The following is a 15,677-nucleotide window of genomic DNA, read 5'->3' as shown; positions in this document are numbered from 1 at the left end:
TACTTTAACCCTTTAAAATATTTAATTAAAATACTTGAGCCCTTGACAATACATTTTATTAATGCTTAAATACTTTATAAAAATACATAAAAATACGTGGTATTACATTTGACGTCTAAAAGCCTTGGTGAGAATGTCTGCCAACTGATGACCTGTCGAAACATAGGAAATAGAAATAGTACCGCTTATCAACTCATCACGAACAAAATGACAGTCTACCTCAATATGTTTCATACGTTCATGAAACACTGGATTCTTAGCAATATGCAAAGCCGACTGATTATCACAAAACAACTGCATAGGCTTTGAATGCTTAACACCAAGAACAAACAACAACATTTTCAACCATTTCAACTCACGAGACGTGAGAGCCATAGACCTGTATTCGGCTTCAGAGGAAAATGTGGCGGTTGTAGGCTATTTCTTAGTCTTCCAAGAAACAGGAGAACGACCTAAGAAAACAAAATAACCTGACAAAGAACGCCAAGACAAAGGGCACGCCGCCCATTCACTATCACAAAACGCCGTCAAGCGTAAATCCGTCGTAGGTCGCAACAAAATACCTTGTCCCGAACTACCCATAAGGTAGCGCAAGACACGAATGGCCGCATCCCAATGAGAAACCTGTGGAACACTCAAAAACTGTGCCAAAACATGCACCGAATAACTCAACTCTGGTCGAGTGACCGATAATACACCAAACGACCAACAAAACGACGATACCGTTCCGGTTGAGCGAACGGTTCACCAGAAGCATGTGCAAGACAATGATTCTGGTCCATTGGAGTATCAATGGGTTTACAATCCAACATTCCTGCCTTAGTCAAAATATCCAGAGCATACTTTCGTTGAGAAAGAAAGATGCCCTCTAGACTCCGAGCAACCTTGATGCCTAAGAATTACTTAAGCAAACCCAAATCCTTCATATAGAAGCATTTGCATAAATAGGCTTTGAACCTAACAATAGCATCATGAGAGGAGTATGAAATAATCAAGTCATCGACATAAACAAGAACATGTAAAGAAACATTGTCCTGTACATAGCTAAATAGGGAGTAATCAGCATATGAGTTTCTAAACCCAAAACCTCGGAGAGCACTCGACAACTTTGAAAACCACTGTTTCGGGGCTTGTCTCAAGCCATATAAAGATTTCCGCAACCTGCAAACTTTGCCAGGTGTCGGAGTACCGTACCTTGGAGGAAACTGCATATACACTTCTTCATCCAAATCACCATGAAGAAAAGCATTATGGACATCCATATGATGTAACTCCCAATTCAATGACACAACAACAGCTATTAAAACACGTACCGTAGCCATCTTTGCAACTGGAGAAAACGTCTCATTATAGTCAACACCTTCAACCTGTCGGTTGCCATGAACCACTAAACGAGCTTTGAGACGTTCCACCTTTGATTTGTCGGTGTACTTGATTTTATACACCCAACCACTACTAATAGCCTTCTTACCGGGAGGAAGATCCTCAACGGTCCATGTGCCACTACGCTCTAGACTCTAGAGCATCAATCTCATCTTGCATTGCCTTACGCCAACTGACGTCTTTAACCGCTTCTTTAAACGAAGATGGTTCCTTTCCCTTAATGATCGTTGCCAAAAAACACCTGTGTCTCATAGAAAAACGATTATATTCAACATGACAAGTGATTTGGCTTGGGGGGAGATTTCTTGTATATAGGGTAACTTTCTTTCTCTTCTCTCTATTTATTTCTTTCCTAGTGTAGTTTTTATTGCTTTCTTATATATGAAAAATACAAAAAAAATTGAAAAATAAAAAAAATCCAAAAATACGTTCCAATAAATTGTAAATTATGCTTCCCTGTGCCCCTTACTTGAGAAATTTATTTTGGTTCTTGGTATTTGATGATAGGCATTGTGAATTAGTTGATCATGATTTGATGTTTGATTGCCTTGAAACTTTAACACGCGTCAATTTTTCCCAACTGCTTGTAAATATAGTGCTTGACTAGTTGATTTGGTAAGGAATGTGTGATAGTTCCATAATTCCTGGTATGTCAATGAATTTGAGTATTGGTTTGCAACTATTAGTAATATTTATATGATTCATTATTATGCACATTGTGGAGGACGAAGGCATTTGTTCTTTTAGGTAGCCTCCAGATATTGTAGATACATTTGTTCCCTTCTTGCCACCCATGTTGTTGCCTTGACTGTTTGTTGTTTATTAGCCACATTACAAGCCTATTTTGCCCCATTGGTTACTAGTCCCAAGCTTGGATTGGGGGAGCTATTAGTGAGTGAGGTGAGCGAGTTTGTAGTGCGCTTATTATTTGCACAATTTGGGTGGGCTTTTGAGAAGTTATTTTGTTTTTGACCATGTTTATTTTTGATGAGTTTGAGAATTATATTTTCTTGAAAAAAATAAAGCATGATGTTATGAAGAAGAAAAAAAGAAAAAAAAAAAGAGAAGTTCAAAGAAAAAAAATATATGTTGAAAAAATTAGTGAACTTCAAAAGAAAAGAAAAAAAAAGTGTTCAAATGTTCTAGTTGGAGGTTGATCAAAGAAAAATAATTTTGAGCCTCGATGAAAAATTCGAGTTTGGAAAATAAAGTTTGTTTATTCACTCTATTTCTTCATTATTATATCTTATGAGTGAAATTGTAAGAGTTGAGATTATTTATTATGATTGGAGTATATTTGGTTTTTTGTTGGAGTTAGTTATGTTGTTGGAGATGTATGATCATTGATATGTCTATTTTATGTAGTATTTTACCCCCGTCCCTTGGTCGTAATTAGTAGTGTTTTTGGCTCTTTAGAGCCACTTTTATTACTAATTGGTGTTTTCTAGTGTTTTCGTAGATTTGGTTTGACTTTTGCAGGGATTTATGCTTTTGGAGTATTTTCCCGAGATATTTTGGAGCAATCACGAACATTGGAGAAGCACGACCAGAGTTTATAGCCCATGGCCGGTTAGAGCCATCGAACCGGTGATTAAGGGCTCGGTATAGGTGATATTGGGGCATTTGGACCGAGTATTCACGACCCAAAGAGGAAACCCAGATTGGCCCGAAGAATTGGAGCCCAATCGAAGTCCAAATAGTAGCCCAAATGAGCCGCTCGGCCAAAGAGGCTGGCGCCCAGAGGCGCGCCCGGCCGGGCGCGAGATTTGTACTATGATAAAAAAAGGCGCGGCCGATCGGGCGGTGCCTCACCCGATCGGGCGCGTGTTTTATTAGTTGATGTTTAACGTAGTTTTAATTTGTTTTAGTTTAGGATTTTTGTACGGAGTATAAATACTCCTCCTTAATACGTTTTTAGGACCTCTTGTTCTTCTCCTCTTTTACTTTTTTCTTTACTCTCTTAATTATTCTCTTAGAATTCTCTCTCTAAACCTTTGTTCTTAATTCTACTTTTAATTCCAGATTTATTTTGGTAACGATTCTTCTTCTCTTAATCTTAGTTATTTATTCTATTCCTTTAATCATGTCTTATTTTATTGCTTTGATTTGTTTAGTTTTTAATATGTGTGAGTAGTTTTATTTCTAGGGTTTATGGGGATCTAATAAATAATATGAAGGGGTAATTTGTTGTTGTTAAATATCAATGCTAGATTAATTTCCTATTGATTGATTTAATGCTCTGTGACTAGATTAGGCCTATCTTTTATGCATGAGTTTGTCAATATTGATTCAAGATTCGAGAGATGAGAATTAATGTTTAGGTCTAGTTTCAATAGGCAGGTTAATTTATAAATGGTTAAGTCGAGATTCGAGAGATGAGATTTAATACCGGTAAATTAATTGTGTGATTGTAATACGTAGCGAAAGCCCTTTACAACCTGGTTAATTGATGCATTGATGATTGACTATTATTGATTTTTGGTATTGCATGATAATTTCTTATTGAATTGTTTTAACGCTTTACAATTGCGGCTTGTAAAAGTATAGCAATATTGAATTGATGAATCGAGTAGATGTTAACTTGATATTAAAGGCTATTTTCAATAAGAACTTAGATCTAGTAAATTGCGAGAGCCTGTTAGATCTATGTTGATTAATAAATTGCGAGAGCCTGTTAATCATGTTATTTATGCAATGTCAATGATTGATTACTATGTTTTACCCTGGAGTATTATTTATTTGTGAACCTATGCCCTAGATCCTTTTATATATTGTTTTCTCCCTATTCCTATTCTTTGTAGTTTAGTTTCATACTCAAACATAAATATTGGTTATTTAGATTATAATAATTAATTAGGAGTAAAAAGACTTGTTTCCCTGTGGAGATCGACCCTACTTCCCTATCTACTTTAGTTAGAGGATTTAGGTATTTACTTTTTATTAGGGGATACGACTTTACCTGTCAATCATCATTTATTTTTTATCATGGTTTTATTAGGATTTGGCGCCCTTAATGCATAGATTTTCTCACACATACTCCCAAATTTATCTTACCCTTTACCCTAGCCTTACATTACAAGCTTTAAAGACCTTCCGACCTTTGTGCATAGAATTGTATGAATGTGAAAGTGTTGTTTATCAATGCAAGTTATGATTTGGCATATTTCGAGTCGACTAGTAGAATTGAGCGTTCATTGTTTTATACACACGAGAGTGTGAGTTGGGAGGGCATTGTTTACATAAAGGGGTTGGATGGAGAGTGTGAGTTGGGAGGGCATTGTTTGATTAGGGGATACGACTTTACCCTGTCGTTGTAGCATAGTGGTAAGTATTCCCGCCTGTCACGCGGGTGACCCGGGTTCGTTCCCCGGCAACGGCGCCAAATTTTGACAGGGTAAAGTCGTATCCCCTAATCAAAAGTAATACCTAAATCCTCTAATTAATGTAGATAGAGAAGTAGGGTCGATCTCCACAGGGAAACAAGTCTTTCTATTCCTAATTAACTAAAATAATCTAGATTATGAAGTAACCAATATTTATATTTGAGTATGAAACTAAACTACAAAGAATGAGAATAGGGAGAAAACAATATATAAAAGGATCAAGGGCATAGGTTCACCAATAAATAATACTCCAGGGTAAAACATAGTAATCAATCATTGACATTGCATAAATAACATGATTAACAGGCTCTCGCAATTTATTAATCAACATAGATCTAACAGGCTCTCGCAATTTACTAGATCTAAGTTCTTATTCAAAATAGTCTTTAATATCAAGTTAACATCTGCTCGATTCATCAATTCAATATTGCTATACTTTTACAAGCCGCAATTGTAAAGCGTTAAAACAATTCAATAAGAAATTATCATGCAATACCAAAAATCAAAATAGTCAATCATCAATGCATCAATTAACCAGGTTGTAAAGGGCTTTCGCTACGTATTACAATCACACAATTAATTTACCGGTATTAAATCATCTCTCGAATCTCGACTTAACCATTTATAAATTAATCTGCGTATTAAAACTAGACCTAAACATTAATTCTCATCTGTCAAATCTCGAATCAATGTTGTCAAACTCATGCATAAAAGATAAGCCTAATCTAGTCACAGAGCATTAAATCAATCAATAGGAAATTAATCTAGCATTGATAATTAACAACAATAAATTACCCCTTCATATTATTTATGGATTCCCATCAACCCTAGAAATAAAACTACTCACACATATTAAAAACTAAACTAATCAAAGCAATAAAATAATTCATGATGAAAGGAATAAAATAAACAACTAAGATTAAGAGAAGAGAAATCGTTACCAACTAATCTGTATTAATGGAAATAATTAAGAACAAGAGCTGAGAGAAGAGTTAAGAGAAAGAAAAATCCTAAGTAGAGAGAGAAAGTCTAAGAAAGAAGATAATCAAAATTCCGTACAAAACTCGTATATAAACGTTTCCTAAAACAAAATTAAAACTAAACTAATCAGGCTATATAAAAACACGCGCCCGATCGGGCGGCCCTTCCTTCTCCGCAGCATCGCCCGATCGTGCTAGACGCTCGCACGATCGGGCGCTTGCTCCACTTTGAGGCTCGGACTTCGATAGGGCTTGATTTCTCGGCCCAATCCGGATTTTCTCTTCGCGTCTTGAATACTCGGTCCAAATACCTCGGGATCCCAATTACTGAGCCCTCAATCACCGGCTCGACGACTCTAACCGGCCTTGGGCTTCAAAGATGGTCGTGCACTTCTAAATCTGTAGTTGCTTCACGAAAAACTCGAGAAAATGCTCCAAAGACGCACCTTCCTACAAAACTCAACAAAGACTACGAAAACACTAGGAAGCACAAATTAGTAATAAAAGTGGCTCGAAAGAGCCAAAAACACTACTAATTATGACCAAGGGACCGTGGTAAATTACTATATAAAATAGACACATCAAAAAGCTATAGGGAAAGGTTTCCCTGAGGAATGTGATTGAGGAGGGACGACAGTTGATGTAGACGGGTCTATATTTTCAGTAATGATACGTGAGTAACATAATTCCGATGCCACGAAGGAGGACGTTTCTCACGATGACCACGACCCAAAGTATCCGACGAACTCCCCCTCAAATATTCCGGATTAATAAAAACATTATCACCGTCCAATTCTTGCTCAACCAAACGTGAAGGTCGCGCATCACCAAGTAAATTACGGGAAGACGTTGAACCACTATCAAGCATCATCGTCGGCTGCCGGACCACCGTGGATTGAGGTGGTGACTGATCGGCGCCGGAAGCAGGTACACCAGCCATCGTGCAAGGCTGCTGCACGTGGCTAGGCTGTGACTGACCGAAACTAGCAGCAGCTGGATCAAAGTGTTGCTGCAGCTAGCTGCTGTCCCAGCCTGCGGGCTGGACAACAACACTTGGCCGGCTGCTAACAGGATTAAACAAGCAAAATAAAAAAAAGGAAAGCAAATAAAATGACTCTAACAATAGCAAAAATAAATTTAAACAAGCCGCTTCCCCGGCAATGGCGCCAAAATTTGATCGGGGTAAGGTAGGTCGTTAAACTACTTCCCTTATCAAATTAATCATTTATAAACCTAGACTACCCTAATACAAGTATAGGGGTAAGCATGGGGTCGAACCCAAAAGGAAGCATGCAAGTTAAACATCAAATTCACTAAGTAAGAGTCGAGGAAAGGATAATTTTGTTGATTTTTTAAATTGAAGGCACTAAAACTACAAACAAAGAAAGATAAAATAGATTAAATCAAGAGAAAACGATGCTAGGGATACGAGGGTGTCAAACACGATTAAATAGAGGGGAACAACAATGGTTATCATGATGAACATGCCAAAGAACACTAGATTCTACCTAAACAATTCATTCTCATGCAATAGTCTAGGCAAATCAATGAAATAGGTCTTTACTAATTAGGATCATTCCCATGCATCCTATTAGTTACAATCAAAGCAAGAGATTAAAGATGCACAATCCATAAAACTCTACTTTAACAACTCATTCTCATGCAATCATTAAAATAGAGATGATCTTAATCTAATTCAAATCACTTTCATGCATTTAAACTAGAGAACATCATTATCTCAAGCTATCAAAAATCATATCTTTCATCAATTTATGGCATGGGTTCAATCTAACCATCATCATTCATCCAATATCAATAGGGCTGTAAAGAGTGCGGTTTAGACCGCACCAAACCGCATGCGGTTTGAAAATTATTTGCGGTTTGAAAATTGCGGTGCGGTTTTTTAAAATGACCAAACCGCAGTTTGCGATTTGGTGTGGTTTCTAAAATTATTGAGACCAAACTGTACCGCAAACCGCACTTTAATGCGGTTTGCAATTTTTATACTATATTTTCATTAAAATTATATAAAAGAACTAAAATATATGAGCTAATTTTTTACTATTAGTCAATTAAAGGTTAATGAAAAGAGTTTAATATTTAAATTATCAACTAATATTATAATATAAAATAAAAGTTTTTTTTTTAAAAAGAATAATTACAATTTTAATAAAATACGGTTAAATCGCAAACCGCACCGCATCTTGCGGTGCGGTTTGGTGCGGTTTTTATAAAAGTGTGGTTTGAAAAAAATTACAAACCGCACTGCGAACATCCCCTTCCCCTAGCTAAGAAATTAGCCTAGAGAAGGGAGATTATTTTGCTTCCCGTTGGAGATTATTCCGCGGTTTGGTAATTGGAGAGGCTGTCGCTGCTGTTGTTGTTGGCGTTGTGTGGTGGTGTATTGGTTGCGGCGGAGAGGTGTATTGTGGTGGCAGCTCAAATGCGGCTGTGAGGGAGCAATTGAGTTACGGGTTGGTCAGTGGTTGATTAGTGTTGAAATAGAGGTGAGGGATTTTGGGGATGCGTGGCTGTGAGTTTTGTGGCTAGTGGAGTTGTGTTTGTTGTTGTTGCTGTTGGTGTTGATGTTGTTGAGGAAAGCAGGGGAAGTGTTTTGGGTGAATTGAGAGAGAAGGGGAGTGTGGTGTAGGATAGGGAGATGGAGTGGTGTATGGTAAGAGTGGCAGCAACTTGATGCTTGGAAGCTTGTTGTTTGTCACATTTGACTCGAATCCGGAATTTCAAACTTGATTTGAACATGAAAATTGAGCATCGACCTGAACACACCTACAACCAAAAACCAACACGAGGGTAGAACAAAATATAATAAAATAAAACGAAGTAAAATAAAATGCTAAACTAAAATAAATAAGAAAAAGAGAGAAGCTAGAAATTTATTATATAACAAGAACTAAAAACTTAAAATATAAACATAGAAAATAAGAGAATTTAAATAAATTAAGAAAATAAGCTAAAAACTATTAAAAACTACTAAAATACATAAAATAAAGATCAAATAAGGAAAATAAGAAAAAGAGAAAAATAAAGCATAAAACAAAGGAAATTATTAGAAACTAAACCGGAAAGTAAGCATAAAAATACCCTAAAATGACATAAAAGTCACTTATCAATGGGGTGAAAGAAAAGGTAAAAGAAAAGGGTAGTTTCCCATTTATGAGGATGAAAGAGGAAGCAGATTAGATACAACTCATGATACGGTCAACAGAATCCTGGTCATCAAAATTGAAATAGAGAAGGCGGTGACGAATGAAGGGCCACTCCATTCTATCATCATAAGCCTTCTCCAAATTGATTTTCAAATCAAACACTCTCCTTTCCTACCCTTTTTCTTTTTCTCCAAAGAATGAATGATTTCAGAAGCAATGATGAAGTTTAATTTATATCAGTCTCTCTCCCTGGTAAGAAGCTATTTTGATTGGGGGATATGAATGAGTCAATCTTTGGCCTAATTCTATTCACCAGAATTTTTGAGAGAAATTTGTAGCAGGAGTTGACAAGGCTAATTGGTCGAAAGCTGGTTATTTTGGTGGGGTTATCAATCTTTGGGATCAAGAAAATGATTGTCTTGTTTATTAAAGGGGGGAGGACAGATTTGCTTAAGAAAATGGAGGATAAGAACTGCAAACAATCCTCCTTTACATAATCCCAAAAATGTTGAAAGAAAAGGGCATGTAAACCATCCTCTCCAGGTGCTTTTAGAGCACCCAACAGCCTCCCTAACTTCAGAGATATAGGGTAAGGAAGAGCAGGAGATTGAGTTAGAGGAAGAAGGGCTGGCAGGTAAAGAGATGGGAATAGAGGAAAAGAGAGAGCTAAAATTAAAAACAAAGTGGTCATGGATTCTGTTGGGATCAGAAAGCCATTCACCAACATCATTTTTAAGGGATTAGAAAGCCATTCACCTTATTTGCTTTGCATCTCTCTTTTTGCACATTATTGGTTTTAGACCACAATTGACTATAATTGATTAAACAACCATAAATACACACAATAGGTGCATAATAAATATACATGAGTTTGGACTAATTTAGTCAATTATCTGGTATGTGACACATTATAATAGATAGTACATCATTGCATGTAACTATAATTATTAATTACAAATATGAGTTTATAACACTTGTACTTATTATACACGTGAATGTCAACTAATTTAGTCAATTGCTTCGTATGTAAAGCCATGACACATAAGATAATACACAGTTGCATATAAGGATATTACAAGTAGTATGAGTTTATAACACTTGGACTTACAAATTGCAGGCGATTTCAAGATCAAGAAGTGAACAAGGGCAATTTCAAGCTCCAAATGCAACCCAAATGATGACGCAGCAGCCATGGCCTAGGATGCTCCATGGAATTGGATCCGGACCATGGCTTTGGGGGCCTCAAGTAACTAACCAAACTGGATATCCAACAGTTAATCCTATACTTGGACAAGGTGGTTTTGGTAGTGGTGTTCAAATCCAACCAATGTCTCATAGTCAGGTTCCAGTCACACCAATGTCGTGTCGTCTACCATGTTACACCACTCCTATCATGTCACCATCTACACCCGTTGTATTGCCCTTTGCGCCCTCAATCACAATCTATCCTACTCGGCTCTTTTAAAGAAGTGCCTCATGAGGCTACTTAATAAACACCACATTGTACATTGTAGTCTGTAGTAGACTAGCAAGTAGTAATACCAGATGTATAAAAGCGAGTTTACTTCTTTCAACCATGTAGTAAGATTAGGGGTGAGCAAAAATTCAGGGTACCCTGATATGGAACCGGAACCTGTTCGGAACTGCAGGTTCCAAACCGGAACCTGTTGATCAGGTTTCGGTTCCGGGTAATAAAATTAGGAACCTGTTGCAACAGGTTCCGGTTCCGGGTAATAAAATTTTGGATCTAGAACCTGTAGGGTACCCTGTTAGTACAGGTTCCCTATAGGGTACATGAAACCGGAACCTATATGGTATTAAAAATTCTAGACAATTAGTGTTGGTTTGTTATACGAAGTATTTGAAGTACTATACTAAAGTTGTAAGCTTTTATTGTGATCATCTATTTTAAAAAAAAAAAAAAATTTGTCACAATTTATCAAGTAACTATTAAACTTACTTTGACAGACAGGGTACCCTGTTTAGGAACCGCAGGTTCCGGTTCCGGTTCCGGTTCTCAATTCTTAGGAACCTGTTGCAACAGGTTCCGGTTCCGGTTCCTATTTTTAGGAACCTGTTGCAACAGGTTCCGGTTCCGGGTCCTGATATTTTTACAGGGTACCCTGCTACGCTCACCCTTAAGTAAGATCATATGTATGTAAAAATATTTTGTAGAAGCCTGAAATCATAGTAAGGCTATGTAATTCAAGCATTTACCCGGTATTATCTTTGTAATACAAGGTTTGTATCATACGAAGTATGTATTATGTCAAAAAAAATAAAATAAAATACGAAGTATGTATAATGTATTCATGAAATCATGAGTTTATGTTCTTTTGGGCTTTAACTTGCTTACTTGGACCAACAAAGTACGCCAAATTCGTAGGCTAATATGAATTCATTTCCCGTTCAATCTATATTTTTATATTGTGATATGTTGATATTTTTTTAACTAAATGTTTATTTTTTGTGACGTGTTCATATTTTTATACTAAATGTTCATACCATAGGTGTGATCCACCTATTCTAGGTATATTTTAGGTGTGCCATATACACGTCCTTAACATGAAGTACCGTACAACTTTGGGTTACCCTTTTGGGCTAAGGCTAAAAAGCCTATTGTGGAGCAAGTAGTGTGAAGTAAGGCATATTCTTACGTGCATCCTCATGCATGTAGAATAGGTGCAACACTAGCCCAAACTCAAATCAATCAAACAGCTCTTTGTTTCCTTTTTTAAATTTTTTGTTTCCTTCTTTCAAATTCTTTCTCTTTTGTTTTCTTTCTTATAATAATTTTGATCCAAATTATCATCAAATTTTTCAATATAATTTTCTTTTCCTCTCTTTTTTCATTTTCATTTTCTCTCTCCTCTGTTTTTTTTTTATTTATTATTTTTCACTTTTATTTCACTTTTTTGATTGAATTTGTTTCTTGCAATATGGAATTAGTTGTTATTCCCAAAGAGACCGTCAATGCAGATTAGTGTTTTGTTTTGTTGTTTTGTAATTAGGTTTTTTTTATGTTAGTTTCATTTTTTTTTTGTTTTTTTTTTGTGTGGGTTAGCGTCGATCAATTTCGATTTATTATGTATGATTTTTTTTGTAAATTTAGTTCTTCGTGTTTTTTGTTCATAATTTTTATGTATGAATTTCGATTTAAAAGTAGAGCCCCTTCCAGATGTCTTTGGATACTTTTTTTAATCTAAGTAATCTCCTTCTCCTGAACTCTCTGTTATAGTGACTGCTTTGTGCATTATATTACTCTCTGTGTTTGCTGTGATTCATTTAGGGCTGACAAATGGATCAGGTCGAGTCGGGTTCGTGTTCGGGTCACCTAAATTTCGGGTCAGCTACCCCCAACCCGAACCTGATCCATTTAATTTTTCGGGTTGAAAACCCTAACCTGAACCTGATATTTTCAGGTTCGGGTCAACCCGAAATTGACCTTATTTGACCTGATTTTTTATTTGGGTTAAAATCAGGTTTCTTTGACCTGAAATTAACCCGACCCAAACCTGATATATTCAGGTTTGGGTTAACCCAAAATTGACCTGAATAACTTTTTTTCATTTCAAATACAAGTTGTTCAGGTTAAACATTTTAATTCAAACCAAAATTAAATAGCTTAGTCTAACAAAGTAACAATCCTACTTAACGATAATAAACCAATAAAAATTGTAATTCACTAATTACAAACCAAAGATAAAGTTTTAATAACACAAATTACAGTTTTCAAAAAATAATAGAAGATGCAATAAGATTTCATTTGGATTAAGATCGGGCGATGTTGGGACTGTCAATTTGTCATGGCTGTCATCCTTGTTCACCACCTCAAGCTTCAAAATTGATCCACAACATTTCCAATTGAACATTGGTGGGCTACTTCTTGCTGCCAAACCTATAAAGAAAAACAACACTAACATAATTAAAACATGCAATTCTAAATCAGACTATATTATCTAGATCTAACTAGTAAGATCTAAATTAAAACATGCATGCTCATGATAAACAAAAGTAAACAACAAATATTAGCAAGAATCACCATAACATAGACAACATTTAACAATAAAAATTAGCATTAACAATAAAAAATTAGCAAAAACAACCGTATAATAACATAATCAACAACATTTAACATCAGAATTTAGTAATAACACTCGAAAATTAGCATGTAAAAAACTAAAATAAACGGAAGCAAGTAAATATAAAATTAACAACAGAAGAATTAGAAAATAAACAAAACTAGCATATAAAAAACACGAAAAAAAAACAGAAAATAAATTAAGAAGCAAGATACCTTTGATGAAGGAGAGGAATTCGTGGAGGAGTGAAGGATTCAAGCCGTCAAGGAAATGACAATGGTAAAGTTGGGCTTAACGGAACTACCTCTATCGAATTAAACAATGAGTTTTTGAGGAGAGAGAAAATTAAAGAGAGAGAAGTGAGGGGAAAAACGGCTGATTTTCAATGAGGGGAAATGAGTTCATTTAGGGTATTGAATTTATATATGGAAGCCTCTTTGTGAATTTGGGCTGGGCTTAATAAGCTTTTTACGTTTTTTTTCTTTTTCTTACTTAAATTAGTTCGGGTTATCAGGTCGGGTTCGGGTTGACCCGACCTGATTTTGACCTGAAATTTATTTCGGGTTAAGTGGGTCGTTTTCGGGTTGAGATTTTCAACCTTAACCTAACCCATTTAATTTCGGGTTCGGGTTCGTGTCGACCCATTTAAGTTTTCGGGTCGGAAACCTCAACCCTAACCCGCTTTTTTCGGATCGGGTTCAGGTCGGGTCAGTTTTTGCCAGCCCTAGATTCATTGCTTCGCTTCATCTATTTCTTTGATCTCTACTTGACATGGGGATGGCCTGAAATCGAAAGAGAACATTTTGTAGTTGTTTACTAATCCCTCTCTCTGAAATTGATAGTCATGTATACTATTTTGGATTATCCTTAAAAACTATCACAATTCCAAAATAGAAACACAATATGGCTGTGGATCCCAATAACATTCAACAATGCATGGTTCCTGGCTTCCTGCAGGCAGATGAACGATCCACATGGTGCATCCCTTGCCAAAAAAAAAAAAAAAAAAAAATCCGGAAAGAACATTGTATAGAAATATAAAGAACATTTTTTTTGAAAGAAAAATACAAAAAACATTTAGTTAAAGTGAAAAGAACATGTTATAAAATTGTAAAGAACATTGTCTAGAAATTTAAAGAACATTCAGTTAAAGTGAAAACAACATGTTATAATTAAAATGTTAAATATTGTTCTTTATCTTCATGTTCTTTGATTGTCAGTATAATGTACTTTTATTTGTGACATAATGTTAATTGTTTATGTTGAAATGTTCTTTAAATTTTGTCTTTAGATTATGGTGGTAAAATAAAAATAATGTTCATTACATTATAATATCATTATAGGTGATCAATATTTCGGATCAGGCCGGGCCTTAATATAATATCTCGTCCCCAAACCCAGAAAATATAGCGGGCTTTTCGGGCTTTTTTCGGGTTGGGTTTGTATTTTTAACTAAAAATGCGATTTTAGGCTTGTCCAAACCTGCCTTATTTTCGGGCTGGGCCTGGTCGGGCTGAAGTTGACCACCTCTAATTATCATTTCTTTATTATTATTACGGATGTTCTTTAGATATATATAAAGAGCATATAGTTTGATTTTTTTTTTTTTTTTTTTTTTACAAAATAGCTACATGTTCTTTATAAAACAACTATATGTTCATTACAATACAACTATATGTGATGTTCTTTATAAAATAACTATATGTTCTTTATAAAATAATTGTATGTTCGTTACTGAACAACTAAATGTTCATTCCGCCTTTTTAGAAAGAAAAAAACGGATGCATGGAGCATTGTGCATCCGCCTCCATGGAAAAAATTTCACTACTACAATATAGACTGACGAAGTATTTGTTAGATTCAAGGAGCTAAACTACTAGGCTATTTAGCTGAGGTCTAGTTTCATATTATCAAATTTTGAAGACGGAATATCTCGTCATTGATTATTTCACATCCCGAGAGCAACACGAGCACACAGGCAGTTTCAGCGCCAATGTGACTTGTTGCTCCTGGAAATCAATATTATTTGCTCAAAGAAGAAGTAGAAAATTAGATACAACGAAGACAAATAGAAAGCTCTGCATCATAAACATGTTATAGAATTAATCGAAGAAAACAACCAATTTGTACAACAATCCTAACAATGCAAGTTTGATTTTTATGAAGCACAAATATTCAACCGTTATATCTCTACAAACACACACACACACACACAAAGTAGTAGTTCTGTTTGTTAATCAAACACTAGTCTTTGAGTAACTTTGATTTGCATCTACACTCTACACTAGTCTCTCTTGACCTTGGTGGTCACAGTTAAGCAAACAATATGCTTTCCAATTTTGAACTCGAACTCGCGTACACGTTGATTTGCTATACTATCCTTGTTCTTGTTCATATCATCAATCTGATTACTTGCTTCATTATCAAGTGGTACATAGTAGCTTCTTCTCAACTTCATTCTCCTCAGAATCTTGGACAACTGCAATTTCATAGAAAAATCAAATTCAAATCAGCCTTCCATGTTATGTTAATTAAGTGTTTTCAATTATTCGAATCTAAAGCAATATTAATATTATTACTACTTTAGAGCGGTGTCTTGTTATATTGTTACTCTTATACGGGTGGGTAGTACGTTTGTTTATCAAGGAGATAAACTTGACACCCCTTATTTTATTCGATTAG

General features: G+C 35.5%; 1 protein-coding gene, 1 long non-coding RNA gene and 1 other non-coding gene across 3 annotated transcripts; 1 reads left to right on the top strand and 2 right to left on the bottom strand.

Annotated features, from left to right (window-relative positions):
- Positions 1-417: 417 nt before the first annotated feature.
- On the bottom strand, positions 418-6,686 carry LOC110690570. Its single transcript, XM_021867433.1, has 4 exons — positions 6,420-6,686; positions 1,088-1,517; positions 711-892; positions 418-624 (listed from the first exon to the last, which is right to left on the bottom strand). The coding sequence occupies exons 1-4, from the start codon at positions 6,684-6,686 to the stop codon at positions 418-420; spliced, it is 1,086 nt and encodes a 361-aa protein (XP_021723125.1).
- TRNAD-GUC lies at positions 4,691-4,762 on the top strand. The gene has a single exon. It is a non-coding gene; the product is annotated as a tRNA-Asp (tRNA).
- Positions 6,687-12,538: 5,852 nt separating the features above from the next.
- On the bottom strand, positions 12,539-13,975 carry LOC110690591. Its single transcript, XR_002505116.1, has 2 exons — positions 13,211-13,975; positions 12,539-12,811 (listed from the first exon to the last, which is right to left on the bottom strand). It is a non-coding gene; the product is annotated as an uncharacterized LOC110690591 (long non-coding RNA).
- Positions 13,976-15,677: the final 1,702 nt, after the last annotated feature.

This window comes from Chenopodium quinoa, unplaced genomic scaffold, assembly GCF_001683475.1.
Source record: "Chenopodium quinoa cultivar QQ74 unplaced genomic scaffold, ASM168347v1, whole genome shotgun sequence".
In the NCBI taxonomy this organism is placed as follows: domain Eukaryota; kingdom Viridiplantae; phylum Streptophyta; class Magnoliopsida; order Caryophyllales; family Amaranthaceae; genus Chenopodium; species Chenopodium quinoa.
Note: the sequence above shows the minus strand (reverse complement) of the source record. Positions and strands in the feature narration are given on the sequence as shown.